Below are 19,646 nucleotides of genomic sequence, written 5' to 3'. Positions count from 1 at the left end.
CACTTCTTTGCAGGGCCTGATACGCTCAGAAAATATTTGTTGCCTCAGAACCCTGTGCTTCTCAGTTGCCAACTTAATGGAACATTTCCTTCCTTTTCTTTTCAGTAACCATGAAGTTGAAGGAGACAAAATCAAGGCCAAAGCCGCCAAGCTATGGCAAATTTCAGACGAAGGGAATCAAAGTTGTGGGGAAATGGAAGCAGGTGAAGATTGACCCGAATATGTTTGCAGATGGACAGATGGATGACTTGGTGTGCTTTGAGGAACTGACCGATTACCAGTTGGTCTCCCCTGCCAAGAACTCCTCCAGTCTTTTCTCAAAGGAGGGGCCCAAGAAGAGAAAGGCGCAAGCTGTTTCGGGAGACGAGGAAGGAGAGTGTAGCTCCTCAAAGAAAAAGATGAAGTTGAAGAAGAATAAAGACATGGAGACTAGAGGGACCGGTGCCGAGAAAGAGTCTGAGGTCAGAGACGCTGCGCCAGAGCCCCAGGGAGATGGCACAGTTTGTCCTGATCCAGAGGTAGAGGAGATGGTATCAGAAAGCTCAGCCCAGACTGTTCCAAAAAAGAAGAAAAAGAAAGGGAAAAAAAAGCCGGAGTCTTCCCAGAGTACTATTCCAAAGGTGCCCAAAAAGGCAAAGACATGGGTGCCTGAAATGCATGACCAGAAGGCAGATGTAACAGCCTGGAAAGATCTTTTTGTACCCAAGCCGGTTCTCCGAGCGCTCAGCTTCCTAGGCTTCTCTGCACCTACACCAATCCAAGCTCTGACCTTGGCACCTGCCATCCGTGACAAACTGGACATCCTTGGGGCTGCTGAGACAGGTAGGGGCATCCTTAGCTGGCCAGGGCAAGATTGCTTCTGGGTTGAACTTGCGGCTGCTAACAGGTTGGATGGAGGTGGGAGAGGGGAATTTGGGGATATAACCACAGAAGCAGTGTTGGATGAAGGTGTTTCAAAGTCAGCCAGCTTTGGGCTGAAATCTGCCACTTTTAAAAAAAATTGTTTTTAAGTGTTTGTTTATTTTTGAGAGAGAGAGGGAGAGGGAGAGAGACAGAGCAGGAGCAGGGGATGGGCAGACAGAGGGGGAGACACAATCTGAAACAGGCTCCAGGCTCTGAGCTGTCAGCACAGAGCCCGACACAGGGCTCAAATTCATGGACCTCGAGATCATGACCTGAGCTGAAGTCGGACGCCTAACCGACTGAGCCCCCCAGGGACCCCTGAAATCTGCCACTTTGTAATTGGTACCTTGGACAGGTCACTTTATCTCTCTGACCCCTATAGCTCCCAGCAGTACCTACTTTTTTTGCTTTGTGGGTTAAATGTAAAGTTACAGTAACTTACACAGTGTATTGTAAGCGATCTGCACATGGTAGTTTCCCGTTCTTGAGCATTTCTAAACGGCCCAGAGGGGTAAAGTAGGGCTAAGTTCAGCCCTTCCGAGAGGTAGGTCTTCATTAGCGTGAGGAATAGGGGTCTGATTCACAGGAGTTGTCCCAAGGTACGAGGGCTGCTTTGGGAGTTGGTGAGTTCATGTCCTTGGAGAGATTTGAGTGTGTGGTAGATAACCATTAGGTGGATTTTGTAGGTAGGTGTTGGCATGAGGTACTGTTGGGTCTAGGCACTGTTGAAAGTTCCCTCATTCCCTGGGCCATCTAAGGCTTTGTGAAGCAATGGCAGGTTGACTTGCCCTCCATAGATGAAACTACCGACCGGAGGGCAGAGCTTGTACTACCTGGAGCTAAGTCCGGCTAGACCGGAGGTAACCAGAAGAAACGTACATGTAACGTGAGCCACGTCTGTAATTTTAAATTTCCTAGGAGCCATGTTTTGAAAAGGTAAAAAGAAACAGGTAAAAATTAATTTTAAAATCTATTTCAGTTAACGTAATTCATTGTAAAATTATGAGATGTTTTATATTCTTATTTCTTTCTTTTTTTTTTTTTTTAACATTTATTTATTTTTGAGACAGAGAGAGACAGAGCATGAACAGGGGAGGGGCAGAGAGAGAGGGAGACACAGAATCCGAAGCAGGCTCCAGGCTCTGAGCTGTCAGCACAGAGCCCGACACGGGGCTCGAACTCACGGACCGTGAGATCATGACCTGAGCTGAAGTCGGACGCTTAACCGACCAAGCCACCCAGGCGCCCCTATATTCTTACTTCTATAGTAAGTTTTCAAAATCTGACATTTTGAGCTTGCAGCTCAAATGTAGAGTAATCACGTTTTGGGGTGCCTGGGTGGCTCAGTTGGTTAAGATCTGACACTTGGTTTTGGCTCAGGTCATGATCTTGCTGTTCATGAGTTCAGGCCCCACATCGGGCTCTGCACTGACAGTGTGGAGCCTGCTTGGGATTGTCTCTCCCTTTCTCTCTCTACCCTTCCTCTGCTCATGCTCTGTCTCTCAAAATAAATCAATAAACTTATAAAAAAAAAAAGTAAAACTCTCACAGAGTAACCGTATTTTAAGTGCTCGATAGCTATACATGGCTAGTGGCTATTCTTTTGCATAGGACTAGACCATCTGGACACTCTGTGCCTTGGATTTCTGGAAAGAGTGGTCAGGGTACTAAGGGTGAGGTCCTGTATAAGAGTCACATGGATGGGAGAGTAAGGAAGCCTCAGGGGAATGGAACTAATAATAATAATTTAGAACATTTTCTTAGATAAAATGTATCAGGCACTGTGTTAAGTACGTTACATTGATGAATTCAGTTCTTACGACCACCCTGAGATAGGTTGCATTATTCTCGTCTTACTGGTGAGGAGACTCAGCCTCACAGAGGACCGTGTCCCTAAAACTGCACAGCTGAAGGACCGTGTCCCTAAAACTGCACAGCTGAAAAGTGGTAGTGCCTGGATTCTAGTTGAGGTCTGTGTGCTCTTGAGCATTCTGCTCTACTGCTTTGGTATGTGCGGAGGCCTGGAAGTGGGTTTCTGGAAGCAGAGGCAAGGTTGTGCGACACACTGTTGCCAGACCCTGACATTTGGATTCGTACCTCAGCTCCTATCAGGTTATCTCTGTGGCATGCTGGGATTCTGCAGGCCTAAGATTCACAAAGACTTACGGGGCCGTGAACAAGCTGCTCCCCGCACGGATAATGAATGTTTCCGTCACCCCCACAAGATGCTTTGGGCCCTTTTTTTTTTTTTTTTTAAATTTTTTTTTTTTTTAACGTTTATTTATTTTTGAGACAGAGAGAGACAGAGCATGAACAGGGGAGGGTCACAGAGAGAGGGAGACACAGAATCTGAAACAGGCTCCAGGCTCTGAGCTGTCAGCACAGAGCCCGACGCGGGGCTCGAACCCACCGACCGCGAGATCGTGACCTGAGCCGAAGTTGGACGCTTAACCGACCAAGCCACCCAGGTGCCCCTTTTTTTTTTTTTTTTTTTTTAATTTTTTTTTTAACGTTTATTTATTTTTGAGACAGAGAGAGACAGAGCATGAACAGGGGAGGGTCACAGAGAGAGGGAGACACAGAAGCTTTGGGCCCTTTTTGTAATCTCTCTTTTCCTGGGTCCTGCTCCTTGTTCATTCCCAGACAACTTCTGATACGGTTTCTAGCACTGGAGATTAGTTTGTGTTTTCAAGACTTTTATATAATGGAATCGTACAATATGGACTTTTGGGGGAGGTGGGTGTTTTGGCTCTTGCAGCATAGTTTGAGATTCAACCATGTTATTACAAGTACCAATAGTTCATTCCTTTTTATTGATGAGTAGTATTCCAGTACATGGATAAAGCACAGTTTGGTTATCCATTGATGGGTATTTTTGTTCTTTGTAGTTTTTGGCTATTACAAATAAAACTATTGTAGGGGCGCCCGGGTGGCTTAATCGGTTATGTATCCGACTCTTGATTTTGGCTTAGGTCATGATCTCACAGTTTGTGCGTTTGAACCTTGCATTGGGCTCTCTGCTGTCAGCACAGAGCCCACTTTGGATCCTCTGTCTCCTCCTCTCCCTGCCCTGCCCCTGCCCTTCTACATTTTATTAAGACAACTTGTATGTGCGCACATGCGCTCTCTCTCTGTCTCAAAAATAAACAGTAAAAAAACACCTATCATAGATATTGGTGTATTAGTCCTTGTATGTGTATATGCTTTCATTTCTTTTGGGTAAATACCTGTGAAATGGCTAGGTGTTACGGTAAGTGTAACTTTTTAGGAGTTTTCCAAACTGATTATACCATTTTACATACCCACCAAGTTATGAGAGTTTGAATTGGTCCATGTTTTTGCCAACACTTGGTATGTACAGTCTTTAACCCTGGCTAATCTTTGAGCATCTTTTCAAGTGCCTGTTTGTCATCCATATTCCTTGGTGGATTCCTTGGTGATGCCTTGGTGGCGTCTTGTCAGTTCTCCTGCCCATTTAAAAAAAATTTTTTTTTAATGTTTATCTGAGAGAAAGAGAGTGCAAGCAGGGGAGGGGCAGAGAGGGAGGGAGCCACAGAATCTGAAGCAGGCTCCAGGCTCTGAGCTGTCTGCACAGAGCCCAACATGGGGCTCGAACCCATGACCCATGAGATCATGACCTGAGCTGAAGTCGGACACTCACCTGACTGAGCCACCCCGGCACCCCTGATGCCATTGTAAATGGCAACTTAAAATTTTCTATTTCAGGTTGTTGCTAACAAATAGAAATATGATGTCTTTGTATATTGACTTACACCCTCCAAGTTGGGACCATCAAGTAGTTTCTTGAAGATTACAGCACATTTTCTACAAAGATGATGTTATCGTCCAGCCTAGATGCCTTTTATTTTTGTCTTATCGCAGTGACTAAAATCTCCAGTACAATTTTGAATTGAAATGGTATAGTGAGCACTATTGTTAAGTATCATCATTAAGTATGATATCAGGTTTTACTTGCCTTTTATCAGATTGAGAAAATTCTCCTCAGCTCCTACTTTGCTGAACTTTTAAAAATTTTTTTTTTTAATATTTATTTATTTTTGACAGAAAGAGACAGAGCACAAGCAGGGGAGGGGGAGAGAGAGAGAGGGAGACATAGACTCCAAAGCAGCCTCCAGGCTCTGAGCTGTCAGCACCGAGCCCGATGCGGGGCTCGAACTCACAGACTGCGAGATCATGACCTGAGCCGAAGTCGGACACTCAACCGACTGAGCCACCCAGGCACCCCTGCTGAACTTTTTTATTAGGAATGCTTGTTGGGTTTTTTGAAATTCTCTTTCTACATTTATTAAGACAACTGGTTTTTTGGGGCACCTGAGTGGCTCAATCAGTTGGGCGTCCAGCACTTGATTTCGGCTCAGGTCATGTTCTCACAGGTTGTGGGATTGAGCGCTGAGCATGGAGCCTGCTTGAGACTTTCTCTCTCCCTCTGCCCTCCCCTGCTCGCACTCTTCCTCAAAATAAATAAACATTAAAAAACAAAGATTAGTGGTTTTCATTTTGAGTCTGTTGATAATGGTGAAGTACACTGATTTTCAAATACTAATCCAAACTTACATACTTGGGATAACCCAAACTTGGTCACGGTGTGTTATTCCATTTATATATTGTTGGATTTGATTTACTAAATTTTGTTGATAAGTTTTGAATTTCTTTTCATGAGATGTTAGCTTGTAGTTTTCTTATAATGTCTTTGGTTTTGGAGTCACAGAGTCATTCAGGCCTCAGAATGACTTGAGTATTCTCAATTTTCTGAAAGTTTGTATAGAATTGGTTTTTTTTTTTTTTTTCTACCTTATTTAGTAGAATTTATCTGTGCCTGCACTTTTAGTAGGATGGGTTTTAACTACAAATTTAATTGCTTTAATATATTAGAATATTTGTGTTACTTATTTTTCCTTGAGTGATAATTTTCTTTGCAGTTCCATTAGTTTTTGTTTCCTGTGTTGTGAAGCTCTGTTTTACTTGTGTTTACATCTTTAGGACTGTTACATCTTTTAAATGACTTTATTCCTTCCATTATGAAATGGCCCTCTTTATCCCCAGTCTTCTTTTTTCTAAAATCTTCTCTCTCTCATATTAATGTACCTTTTCCAGCTTTATTTTGATTCATGTTAGCATGGTGTGGTTTTTTTCATACTTGTACTTTTTAAAAAAGATTTTATTTTAAAGTAATCTTTACACCCAATGTATGGCTTGAATTTGCAGCCCTGAGAATGAGTCACATGCTCAACCAACTGAGCCAGCCAGGCTTCCCTCATACTTGTACTTTTTTTTTTTTTTTAATGTTTTTATTTATTTTTGAGACAGAGAGCATGAGCAGGGGAGGGGCAGAGAGAGAGGGAGACACAAAATCCGAAGCCGGCTCCACGCTCTGAGCCATCAACACAGAGCCCGATGCAGGGCTCGAACTCATGGACCGCGAGATCGTGACCTGAGCTGAAGTCAGACGCCCAACCGACTGAGCCACCCCGGCGCCCCCACACTTGTACTTTTAACCTACTTATGTCTTTGTATTTAAAGTGGGTTTCTTGGAGCTTCCAGGTTGATGAACATATCTGTGTGCTGGGAGGGTGGTGTGCCCCCATTCCACAGGGACAGAAGCCCTTGCACTTGGGACCCTTCCAGACCTTGCCCTATGTACCTCTTCACTGGCTTTTCATCTTTATAAAATATGCTTTATGTTAAACTGAGACTTGTGAGGAAAAAAATAAAACAAAATGGCATCCTTGTAGACAGCATATACTTGGGTCTTGCTCTTAAGTCTGACAGTCTTATTTGTTGAGGTCATTTATATTTTATTTGATTATTGGTAATAGTTGGGTTGTAATATGCTGTTTTACTATTTGCTATTCTCTTTTTCCTCTTCTTTGGGATTGAATATTTTTTGTGATGACATTTTATATCTTTTATTATTAGCTGTAACTCTGTTATTTCCTTTTAGTGGTTGCTTTTGGATTCATAGTATATATCTTTAATATGTTATGCTCTTCCTTCAAGTAATAATATACTATTTTATATATAGTACAAGAACCCTACAAAAATGTATTTCTATTTCTCCTCTCTTTTGTGCTTTTTGCTATATACTTTAGAAATCCAAAATGCGTTTTTATGTATAATAATTTTAAGTTTCAATAAGTTTAAACTTAAGTAATATGTTTAAATAAGAGAACGACGTCTTTCGTGTTTACCCATGTTACCATCACCATTTTTGGTGCTCTTCCTTTGTACGGATCCAGAATCACATCCAGTAGCATCTTTTGCACGGAAGATGCTCCCTTTAGTACTTCCTGTAGTCCAGGTCCTGCTGATGATAAACTGTTCAGCTTCTGTGTGCCAAAATGTCTTTATTTTACATTTGTTTTGAAAGGAATTTTTGCTAAGTGGAGAGTTCTGTGTTGTCAGATTTTTTTTTTTCAGGTGTTCAAATAAAGATGTAGTACTGTCTTCTAGCTTTGATGGTTTCTGATGAAAAGTGCCATTTTATCTGAAGTGTTAATGGGTCTGTTTTGCTCTCTTACAGTTCTTGCTCATAGTATACCTTGTTTTCTTGTGGGTTATTTTTTTTTTTAACTGAGAGCTGCTCGTTTTCCTCTGAAAATTACTAGAGAGAATTCTTTGAGGCTTATGATAAAGGTTTCTTTCTCCAGAGATCATTTATTTGCTTTTGCTTGGGGCATTATAACTTTGGAACTACTTTAAATTCTCAACTTGCGGTGTCTTGTTGGTTTGTATTAACCACCTAGAGGATGTGAATTGGGGCGTCGTATACATTCAAAGGTCAGTTTGACAATGTTCAAACATAGAGAAAAGTGTGCTGATTTAAAGTTTTCTCAAAAACTAAAAAAATTGTCTTCTACTCCCACCTTCTCCATCTAAGGTCTTGGAAAACTATACACAGGTTTCCATTCCTCACACCCTAACGTGTAGTTTCTCCACAACAGTGACAACACGCACACACAAAACTTGTCGATCTGTTTAGAGTTTCAGTGCGTGGACTTTGTGTGTAGTTCACATTGGTGACCTTAGGCCTCAGGGCTAGTCTGCCAGACTCTTTTTCGGCTTTTAATTCCAGATGCCTCTGGTTGCAGTGCTGTGGGGGAATCTGTGCTGGGTGGAGGAGCTTTGGCTTGGTCAGCCTGGCACTTGGCCGTTTCAGGATCCCTTAGTCTGTGTAAAAGAAAGAGCCCGAGAGAAAAGGTATGTGCGTTTGTTGATTCGCACCGTTTTTGTTTTTGTTTTACTTCTAAGGAAGTGGAAAAACCCTTGCCTTTGCCATTCCAATGATCCACGCAGTACTGCAGTGGCAGGTGAAAAAGAAGCCCACTCCGACTCTAGGGAACCCAGGAGCATTACCTAGCGAGGCCGGGACCGAGGCCGGGACTGAGTGTGGAGTTTTGCCTGAGGAGATTGGAATTGAGGGAGAAGCCCTGCCCGGTGAAGCTGGACTGAAGGCTAGAGCGCCACCCAGCAAGATCAAGACTGGAGCTGCCGTGTCGGACCGGGCGCTGCCCCTCTGTGATGATGATGCTGGTGAAGGACCTTCTTCGCTGATCAGGGAGAAGGCCATCCCCAAGCAGGATGAAGGCAAAGAGGAAAAGCTGGAGGAAGAGCAGACTGGAGGGTTAAAGCAAGAGCTGGGTGGCAAAATCGCCACCTGTAAAGCACATCCGAAGCGCCCTTTGCTCGGACTGGTTCTGACTCCTACCAGGGAGCTCGCTGTCCAGGTTAAGCAACATATTGATGCCGTGGCCAAGTTTACAGGTGAGGTTTGTTTAATTCCATTTAATAAATATTTCCGAGGATCCTAGATGCCGGGGTGGCAAAGGTGAATGAACTGTGGCTCCTGCCCTTTAGGGGAAATCTTTCTCTCCTGCCAGAGAATTAAGCCTTACAGAAATTGTTTGATGCTTTGTCAGTTCTCCTAAGAATGACACACAGCTAATGCCGTTCTAGATGCATGGGTAGTTAGTTATTTATTGCAAATGGTGGATGCTTAGGGCAGAGATGGGCAAAGTGTAACGATAGTGCAGCCATACCCATTTGTTTACATTGTGTCTGTGGCTGCTTTTGCACTATCAAGGCAGAATGAAGTAGGGGCCATTTAACTCACTAGGCCAAAATGTTTACTATCGACCCTTTAAGAAAAAGTTTGCCAACCTCTGGCTTGGGGTGTTGAACTTACTCTTTGAGGGAATTCCTTTTGGGATGGGCTGCACAGTGTGAATTTTAACTTTATACTAAAAGCAGCAGTACTTACCAAACTCTTACTGTGTGCCAGGCATTTTGCTAAGCACTTTGCCTGCATGATCCTATGTGTTCTTTCCACATTGGATACCTTGAGAAGTCCTCCACGAGAGAAGAGAACAGAACAGTAGGCTATTAGAGGAGGTTCAGAGTCATTCTAATTGAGGGGGATGGCAGGGTTTCTAGGGAGGTGTGTGATAGTTGCAGAGTGACATCTTTCCCAGCATTGTGCGCTGCCGCTCAGTTTTCCGGGAACTTTGGATGTAAATATGCCTGGGTTTGAATCCAGGTCTTCTGTTGTTGATAGAGGGGAGGGAGTAGAAAGAAATGAGGTTGGGGAAGCAGGCAAGGCCTAGATCATAGAAGACTTGATGTGCCTTCTAGGAGTGACACCAACCGTTAGGCCAGGCCCACTCTTTTAGCGCCATCCAAAAAGAGACGGGAGCTGTCCTGGTGGTTGATCGCCTCTGCTAATCTGGGAGCACCTATGTCAGCCATGGCAGAAAATAAGCAGCCAGACTGAATAACAGGGTCTCTCATATTTTGTGTACCATAGGAATTAAAACTGCTATTTTGGTTGGTGGAATGTCTACGCAGAAACAGCAGAGGATGCTGAACCGCCAGCCCGAGATTGTGATTGCCACTCCGGGCCGGCTGTGGGAGCTAATTAAAGAAAAGCACCCTCATTTGAGCAATCTTAAGCAGCTCAGGTAAGTGACAGTACCTCTCCTTTCCCTTTCCCTCCCTTTCTGAAGTGGACCTGGGGTGGCATGGTAGTATATGCAATACCTTCTCCTTACCACTGTGTGCCACAGTGTGGTGCCAGCCAGACTTGGGCCTTTAGAAAACCCAGTGTGCATGAGGAAGGTTAGTTGAGGCCCTGGGGGTGGTGGCATGTGTGTGTGTCTCTGTTGAGAGCTGCGATGGTAGTCGAGTGTGCTGTAAATGACTCCTGCTACTAACCAGGTTATGTGGATCTGTCTGGATCTGCAGGTGCCTTGTGGTCGATGAGGCTGATCGGATGGTTGAGAAAGGCCACTTTGCTGAGCTCTCACAGCTGCTAGAGATGCTCAGTGACTCCCAATACAATCCAAAGAGACAGACCCTTATTTTTTCTGCCACACTGACCCTGGTACATCAAGCTCCCGCTCGAATCCTTCATAAGAAGCACACGAAGAAAATTGACAAAACCGCCAAACTTGATCTCCTCGTGCAGAAGATTGGTATGAGGGGCAAGCCCAAGGTCATTGATCTCACCAGAAATGAGGCCACAGTGGAGACACTGACAGAGACCAAGATTCACTGTGAGGCTGATGAGAAAGACTTCTATCTGTACTACTTCCTGATGCAGCATCCGGGCCGCACGTTAGTGTTTGCCAACAGCATCTCCTGCATCAAACGCCTCTCTGGGCTCCTCAAAGTCCTAGATATCATGCCACTGACCCTACATGCCTGCATGCACCAGAAGCAGAGGCTCAGAAACCTGGAGCAGTTTGCCCGTCTGGAAGAGTAAGTCAGGCCTGTACCCAGAACCCAGGCTCTAGCCATTACATCAAGGTTGCCAGGACGGTGGGAGAGGGTGGGAAGCTACCTTCTGACATGGAGGCCTTATCAGTAGAAGGTAGCCCTTTTTTGCACATCGTGAAATAGGCTTACTCTCACTAATGCATTTAGTTGCTAATAATGCCCAACAGAAACTTTCTTAACAATGAGTAATGGTAGGGGCTCCTGGGTGGCTCAGTCAGTTAAGCCCTTGATTTTGACTTAGGTAATCTCATAGTTGTAGGATCGAGCACAGAGCTTGCTTACGATTTTCTCTCTGGTTCTCTCTCTGCTCTTCTGCTCCTGCTCTCTCTCAAAAAACAATAATGAGTAATGGTGATGATAATACCAACTGTTATTGAACACTTAATGATATAGTAAGTATTATGCTGGCGTTGTAAATACATGACCACATGCATTGAATTCTAACATCCTTGAGAAGGAGCAGAATAGATTCATGGTTAAAAAGAGAGAATCAGATTGCTTGAGGTCAGGACCTTGGCTGTGCCACTTCTAGCTGACCAAATTACTTCAGTTGTGTTTCACTTCTCTCATAATTAGCATAACAGTATAATAATAGAAGCTAATTGAGAGGTTGTTGCATAGGTTAAATTAATTTATACATATAAAGCATTTAGAACAATGCTTGGCCCATAGTGTGCACTTGCTAAACGTTAGCTTTAATACTTATTTCGTATCATTTATTATCATTATTCTCATTTTATAGATTGAAAACAGTAAGATCTAGGAAAGCTTGCCCAAGGTTTCTCATCCTGAAAGTGACAGAGCTGGGCCTCAGACAAGCGTGTCAGGCCCAGAATGCATGCTGTGTCCTACTGTGCTGTCACTGTGCATCTCTTTTTGGGCCAGACTGATGCTCAGACAGCAGTGTGCACGTCGTCAGGATAAGGGCCTGTGAAGGTTGAGGTTGAGTCTAGATTGACTTCTGCACTGTGTTTTGTCCAGTTACAGAGTGATTAGTTTCCAGAACAAGTGTCTGGTTTACCTCCCTTGGAATGTTGCCAGATAGAATTTAGTGGTTTACTTGATCAGAGAGTAGGAAACGATGGCCCATGGACCAAATCTGGCTCACTGCTTGTTTTTATAAGTACAGTGTTACTGGAACACAGCAAGGCCCATTTATTTATTGTTTCTGGCTGCTTTTGCACAGAGAACAGCAAAAGTTGAGTAGTTTCAAAGCCCAAAGTGATTTACCATCTGGCACTTTACAGAAAAAGTTGCCACCATTGACATAGAGCTGCGGTCTAATGTTTTATAAATTTTAATTTGCATACATTCTTGTGCCCTACATCAGAGCTACAGGGAGTGGGGATTCTGAAAAGTCCAGAATCTTACGTTTCGAAGACATACATACCTCAGGTGCTTTTGACTTTCTTTGAAGTACGCATACATTAAGAAACATTACCCAGTGAAATTATGTCATGCTTACTATGAACCGGGCACTGTTCTAGGTAATAGAACAGTGAATAGTGCAAAGTCCTTACTGTTATGAGGTTTATGTTCCAGTGGAGGGAGATGATAAATTGAAAAGCAAGTTTGTAGTTTGTAAGGTGATGCTGAGTGCTGAGGAGCAGAGTTGTGCAGACTGCGGGGTATGGTCAGGGAGGTTTCTCTAAGAGGGAGGGGTTGTAGCAGAGTGTGGACAAAGCAAGGAAACCGGAATGTCTGAGGAAGACCTTGTAAGGCCTAAGGTGTAGCAAGTTTAATGGTTTAGAGGCCGGGGCATGTTTGGCACGTTTGAAGGAAAGCAAGGATGTGTATGTGAGGGAAGTAAGTGGGACGGTGATAGAAGACGAGGTCTCTGACCTAGAATGGGCTTGACCTCATTTAAGTTACTGAAGGTAGCCTTTTATTGCAGGGTGTGGCTTGTCGATTGTGGTCAGCGAGACCCCACTTTGGATCCTGGCTTCACAAGTGAACGGCCGTGTTTATGCCTTGGGAGTTAATCTGTCTGAGCCTCGGTTTCTTTATCTAGTGTATTCAGCAGGTGGTAAGAATTTGATTAATGATAGCTGTTAGTTGTTATTAACGAGCTTTGTCTCTCCACCACAGTTGTGTTCTCCTGGCAACAGATGTGGCAGCTCGGGGCCTGGATATCCCTAAAGTCCAGCATGTCATCCATTACCAGGTAGGGCAGTAGAGACTTTGTTGTGCTAACTGGGGAATTTTTTAGGTGAAGGTTTGGGGAGGGAGCAGGAGGGAGGAGGAATTGTTGGTCCCAGGGCCTCATGCAGCAGAGTACCCCTGGCGTCTAGTGACCGACTAGCTGCTGTCACTTTCAGAATACTCATGAGATTTCTTTTTTTTTTTAATACATAATTTATTGTCAAGTTGGCTAACATGCAGCGTATACAGTGTGCTCTTGGCTTTGGGGGTAGATTCTCGTGATTCATCGCTTACATACAATACCCAGTGCTCATCCCAACAAGGGCCCTCCTCAGTGCCCATCACCCCCCCCACCCAACCCCCGCCCGCCCAGTCAACTCTCCAGTTGTTCTCTGCATTCAAGAGTTTGTGAGATTTATTCTTTTTTTTTTTAATCTTTTCTAATGTTTGCTTATTTTTAAGAGAGAGAGTACGTGCACGCAGGAGTGGGGAAGGGGCAGAGAGCGAGGCACAGAATCCGAACCAGGCTCTAGGTTCCACGCTGTCAACACAGAGCCCCACTCGGGGCTCGAACTCATGAACCATGAGATCATGACCTGAGCCGAAGTCGGACCCTTAACCGACTGAGCCACTCAGGCACCCCTCATGAGATTTATTCTTAAAAAACCTCTTGGCATTTCTGATGTCACATCGTCCCTTTCTCTGATTTGGACAAACTAATTGATACTTACTGGCAGGTTAGAGTCTTGTTTTCTTTCATGGAATGGGCATAGTAGCATGTAAACTGGCTATCCTGGTATAGAGAAATAGAAGAGTGTGGTAGCTTAAGACCTTCCTGGGCTTAAATCCCAGCCATGTAACTTTACGCAAGCTATTTTAATCTCTTTAAACCGTATGTTTTTATTTGTTAAATGGAAGTTATTATAGTATCTACTTTTCTAAGTTTTTTATTTTAATGTTTATTTTTGAGAGAGAGACAGAGCATGAGTAGGGGAGGGGCAGGCAGAGAGAGGGGACACAGAATCCGAAGCAGGCTCCATACTCTGAGCAGTCAGCACAGGGCCCCCACGTGGGGCTTGAACTCACAAACTGTGAGATTATGACCTGAGCTGAAGTCGGATGCTTAACCGACGGAGCCACCCAGGCGCCCCTCTGAGTTCTTATTTAAGTGAACTAAGTTATTATGTGTGAAGAGCTTAGAAAAACAGAAGGCACATCCTAAGCACGTACTAAATGTCAGCTGCTATTGACACTGACATTAATTAGTGCACGCACCTGGTGAATATTAGCATAGCGTGGTGGTTAGGAATATGGGCTCCAAAACCACACTTGGAGCGTTTGAATGCTTGTGGCCTGCTTCATAGTTGGTTAGCTTTGGGCACGTTACTTGGCATCTCTGGTTTTCAGTGTCATTGTTTGTAAACTGGGAGTCATAATGCTGCTGAAACCCTAGGGTGATGATGAGAATTAAATGGGCTCCTGCTGATGAACACCTCCCACAGTGCTGAGTACCCAGTAAATGGTAGCTATCTGGCGTTACTATTTCTCCTTTCTAATTCCTCATGCTTTAAAAAGTCTTTCAGGCTGCCAATTCTGTTTAGCAAATCTTTCTTCATCCTTTTTTGGGCGAAAGAGGCTGAGTCAGTCTTTGTGGGAGATATCCAGATGAACAAAGCATAATCCTGGCCCCAGAGAAGTATCAAGTCCACTAGAGGAGATGAGACGACCATAGCCCTAATTTAAGGCGAAAGGTGTTAGGAAGTTGTAAAATACAATGGGAGAGGAAAGTAACTTCCAGTTTGGGAGGTCGGAAAGAACTTCCTAAAAGATGCTTTGCATTTAAGAATGGGGAGGATCTGGGTATGTAGAGGTGGAAGGAGGAAGGAACGTGTGGAAGTGGGCAGTTGGCCATGAGTTGGGGCGTATGTTGGGAGGAGAAAGTGAAGAATGGCCGGTAGACCTCATTTCTAGCACCATTATGAACGGTTCATAGCGGCGCTGAGAGCTGCATTGGAAATGATCGTGTTATCTGGACTCGGTGGAGAAGGCTGTTGTTGATCAGCGGTGGGTGCCACAGGAGTGGGAAGGGATTGTCAGTGCCCATCCACACCTGTGGGGGACATGTCCAGTATATATTAGAGTGGAGGCAGTGGAGCCCAGAGGTCAGCATAGACTTTGAAGTTGGACTGCTGTGGTTCAAATTGTGGCTCCACTGTTTATTAGGGGGTATTGCTTAACATCTGTGTGTTTCAGTTTCCTGGTCTATAATACGGATAATCACGAAAGCGTCTATTTCGTGTTGCTGTTTGTGAGGAGTAAGTGAGATAATACATGCAAATGCTTAAAATTGCCTGGCCCGTTGTAACCACTCAGTAAATGTTGGTTCTGATCACCATGTTCAATCATTCATGTAGAGTTACTGAAGAACCCGCAGAGTTTCTTTAGTTAGAGTGGGAATTATGGTCAGAGCTTTGGCTCAGGAAGATTACAATGGCAGTTTTGGGTTGGGTCAGGGAAAGTGGGGAGGACGAGAGAAGAAATAAGAAGTGACTGTCATTGTTCTTTTGGGTGGTCACGAGGGTCTGGAAGCAGGGGAGGGCAGAACAGGGGCCATGGGAAGGCAGACCCTGCACAGTGAATGGGCTGAAGAATTAGGACTAAGGGAGAAGGGCTGGATTGGTCCACATTGCTGGAGAGGTTTCTGCTGCCTGACTGGGAGGGAGGGAGGTGCAGCATTGGGTTGCTGGCCCTGAGGGGAAGAGCACGTTGGGTGACGGCCACACGTTGACATCCCTGTTCCACCTTTGGCAGGTTCCTCGCACCTCGGAGATCTATGTCCACCGAAGTGGTCGAACTGCTCGGGCCACCAATGAAGGCCTCAGCCTTATGCTGATTGGGCCTGAGGATGTGATCAACTTTAAGAAGATTTATAAAACCCTCAAGAAAGATGAGGACATCCCACTGTTTCCTGTGCAGACAAAGTACATGGATGCAGTCAAGGTAGAAATAAGTGTTACAAACCCAGTGCTAACGAGGGAAGGGATCACGCCGCAGCCTCACCTTGCTGGGAGGCTCTAGCAGTAGGAACCTTAGAAACTAAGTAATGATTCTGCCAACAGCTAACAGGCAGATTCGTTAAAAAAAGGAATGGGGACACTGGATGTGGTGGGAGAGAGAAATTGATGAGTGTGCAAAAAGCTAGGGAATTTTCTTCCTGAGCCCTTTCTTCACTGCCTGCCCCTGGAGCCTCTGCCACTCCCTGTCCACTGGACAAGGACCATGAGCGTGGCTGCCTGGACATTGCATCCGGTGGTTGTAGGGAAGTAAGGTCAGCTTGTCTCACTGAGGCACATACTAAAGGTTTGTCACATTCCTGAAGCAAATGCCAGTAATTCCTACCTTTGGGGTTTTACATTTTAACTCAGTACGCATTCAGCTGAGCAGGTGCTGCTAACTGTGGGCCATCGTGTGTCAGGTACCAGAGCCGGGTGGGTTTTCTTCCATAGAGATCCACTGGCTCGTGAGGCAGGCTGAGCCCGTGCTGAAGTTTAGGTACAAATGGAACACCATGGCACTGGTGGGCATTATGGTTATATTGGTAGGAGAGGAGGTTTCCTCCAAGCTTCTCGCCTGTAGAGAGGTAAAGAGCAGACAGAATTCCAGGAATTGAGGGAGCAAAAGCATGGAACCCTTCAAGGACTGTTAGTTCCTCTGGCTCGAAAGGAGTGTTAGCCGTGTGGGGAAATACAGTGGGAGGTGAGCTTGGAAGAATGGAGATGACAGAGGATTTCCCGTCAGGAAGGTCGGGAGCCACCCTGGCTTCCTGTGGCTCCTTTCCCCCGCACCACAAGGTCTCTTCCATTTTTCCCGTGTTTCCTGTCATTGCAGCCTGGCCCCGACACCCACAAGCAGGAGAGTTGAAATGTTTTTGGCAAAGGACGACATGGAAGAGAGAAGGCGGTTCTCTGACTTTGTCGACCCCGTGATCAGTCACAGTGGGGCCCTAACTCAGGACTATTGGGGTGTTTCAGGGTCCCAGCTCAGCTTGGGAGCTATCGGTGGTGTCTGGGGAAAAGAGTTCCCTCTGGACACCTGGAGATTGGCAGTCCAACTGCGGTGAGCTTCAACAGGTGGGGCTGTTCAGGTTTGTCATTTGGAAAGCTGGCTCTTGTGATTTCATTTGTTCGCACTCGTGTGCCGATTGCCCGCTTTGCTTTTGTCAGGAACCAGAACAGATTCATTTTGATGGGAGCTGATCTCAGGGGCTTTTTTGAAAACCACAACTTCTATGAGCCTTTGCTTCCTAGAGGCTCAAGCTTCTGTCAAATGAACACTCTCTACTCCTTTCCCCCAGGAACGAATACATTTAGCTCGGCAGATTGAGAAAGCTGAATATCGGAACTTCCAGGCGTGTCTGCACAACTCTTGGATCGAGCAGGCAGCAGCTGCCCTTGAGATTGAGCTGGAAGAAGAGATGTATAAGGGTGAGCGGGCCGGGTGGGATTTGAAGGATACATTCGGCATTTTCCCTTCAACTTTTGTCTGGTTGGAACCTCCTCACAACCATGGGTCCTTTTAAAATGAGCAAGATGCCTTTTCTTTCTTTGTAACAGGCTTTAGTCCCAGATGAGCCTACGGCCCTTGGCCTTTGTTCCCTCTGTCTTATTTGTCTGGAGCCTTCGGCTGCCTCCTTCATGTGGAAAGGCAGTGGAGTATAGCAACATTAGGGGTAGGCTCTGTGGCCTGGCAGCCAGTGCCGGTCCATTCCCTTAACTGGCTGTGTGACCAGGTTGAGTTCCTTAACCTCTCTTTTGTACCTAGGCTGTCATCATGTATAAGACGCAGGTCCTAAAGTTCCTACCTCCTGGGGTTATTGCAAAGATGGCTTGAGTTGATGAGTGTGAAGTGCCTGTCACAGTGCCAGCAAATAGAAAGTATTTGGTACATTTTAAGGTATTTACGATCATTATTGTTACTGTTTATCATCTCCTCTGACCTTCATGGTCTCCGGACATAAACAGCAGGAATTACTGTCCTTTTACATATGGAAACTAGAGGCTCACGGAAAAGGAGCAGTTTGCACAGGGAAACAGCTCTACTACTGGGCCTTTCCTGAGCCCCTATTCTGAATGTGGGCAAGAGCCTAAGGATCCAGGGATGGCTCTGTGTGGTCCCTGCTCTAGGAAAGCTCTTGAGTCTAAGAAGTGGTAGAACCAAATCTAGAACTGATGACACCAGAGTTAGATCCAGTGTTCTTTCCATCCCACAGGTGGGCAGCTCAGCTGAGGTGTTGGCTTTCTCGGTGCCAAAGCCAACAGATTGGGAGGCCGACTTAAGCTGTCTGCTCAATATGGAAGCTGGGAACCAAACCAGTGGGCTTGGTGACAAGGAGCTGTTCCTTCTGTTAGCTCAAGCGTGGGCTCTTGACAGGTCAGGCCCTGGCTTCCCTTCCCGAGGACAGGCTGGTGTGGAGGCCTTGACTGTGCCGGCCTCCACAGGTGCAGTCAGTGCTGGTGGTGAGGTACAGGAGAGCTGGGCTGCAGACGGTGTTCACAGTCTCCTGGAGGCTTTGTACCTATTGAGTCACAATGGTCATAGGAAGAAAATTGGTCTTCAAGTCAGGAAACCTGGGTTTTAATCTCAGTTTGACAGCTAGCTAGCTAGCTAGCTAGCTCTGTGACCTTCAGCAAGCGACCTTGACTGTAAAATGGAGAGGATTCTGGTCTTAGAGACTTTTTTTTTTTGAGTGAAGACAATGGTGGCCCTGAGTATCCCCCTCCTAAATGGTCTTGGAAGTTAGCCAACACTAGCTTCCATAGAGAAGTTTTGAGCCTTGGTTCTCCAAGAGTTCTAAAACATTTTCTTAAAAAAAAAAAAAAAAAAAAAATTTTTTTAACGTTTTATTTATTTTTGAGACAGAGAGCATGAGCAGGGGAGGGGCAGAGAGAGAGGGAGACACAGAATCCGAACCAGGCTCCAGGCTCTGAGCCGTCAGCACAGAGCCCGACGCAGGTCTCGAACCCACCAACCGTGAGATCATGACCTGAGCCGAAGTTGGATGCATAGCCAACTGAGCCACCCATGTACCCCTAAAATGTTTTTCATCACAAGTATCCATCAAGGGAAACAAAGTGCTTCTACAAATCACAATAAATACGATGTTTTGTATTGTGTTTTAAGGAAGAAAAACTGACCAGCAAGAAGAGCGTAGGAGACAAAAGCAGATGAAGGTCTTGAAGAAGGAGCTGCGCCATTTACTCTCCCAGCCGTTGTTCAAAGATGACCTGAAAACCAAGTATCCGACTCAGTCTGGCAGGCTGCCCACGCTCACGTCTGCCCCGAGAGATGGTGAGTCTGCTTTGAGCTGCCTGGCCAAACAGAAGAAGAAGAAGAAGAAGCAGCCGAAAGAGCAGCAGCAGGAACAGCCGCAGCCAAGTACAAGTGCAAATTGACCACCCTCCAGGTCAGAGTCTGTGGGTGACGGCACGTCGTTTCTGTGTTCTCTGGTTGTATGGAAAACCCGCCCGCTTTGCGTTCCGCTCCACTGTCCGCCCCGGTTATAGAAATCTCCCTGTTCCTTGCCAGCGCCCACTGCAGGCGAGACCTCGTGCACATTTGTGTTGTTTTGGAGTAAGAATTCTATGCAGCAGCTTATATATTTCTGTATTCCAGTGTGTACAGGCTTCTTGTACGTTCAGCTTGGTTTTCTCAATTAAAAACGGTAGTCAGAGCCGGCGTGGTATCCTGAGTTTTTGGCTGGAACGTAGCCACGCTAATCCTTTGGCTGCAGATGCATGTGGGGGGTGTGT

General features: G+C 45.4%; 1 protein-coding gene across 4 annotated transcripts in view; it reads left to right on the top strand.

Annotated features, from left to right (window-relative positions):
* The window catches only part of DDX24 (DEAD-box helicase 24), a 32,488-nt gene extending 12,921 nt beyond the window's left edge, over positions 1–19,567 (top strand). For 3 of the 4 annotated variants that reach the window (XM_042944190.1, XM_042944189.1, XM_042944188.1), the window contains exons 2-9: positions 106–822; positions 8,173–8,685; positions 9,725–9,878; positions 10,162–10,677; positions 12,784–12,859; positions 15,649–15,837; positions 17,192–17,321; positions 19,018–19,567. In XM_042944190.1, the coding sequence (XP_042800124.1) occupies positions 111–822; positions 8,173–8,685; positions 9,725–9,878; positions 10,162–10,677; positions 12,784–12,859; positions 15,649–15,837; positions 17,192–17,321; positions 19,018–19,289 (2,562 nt within the window). In that variant the 5' untranslated portion in view covers positions 106–110 and the 3' untranslated portion in view covers positions 19,290–19,567. The other variant, XM_042944191.1, reaches the window with a different exon arrangement.
* Positions 19,568–19,646: the final 79 nt, after the last annotated feature.

Source organism: Panthera leo, chromosome B3 (genome assembly GCF_018350215.1).
Source record: "Panthera leo isolate Ple1 chromosome B3, P.leo_Ple1_pat1.1, whole genome shotgun sequence".
NCBI lineage: Eukaryota > Metazoa > Chordata > Mammalia > Carnivora > Felidae > Panthera > Panthera leo.
This window is presented reverse-complemented; position numbering and strand designations above follow the sequence as displayed.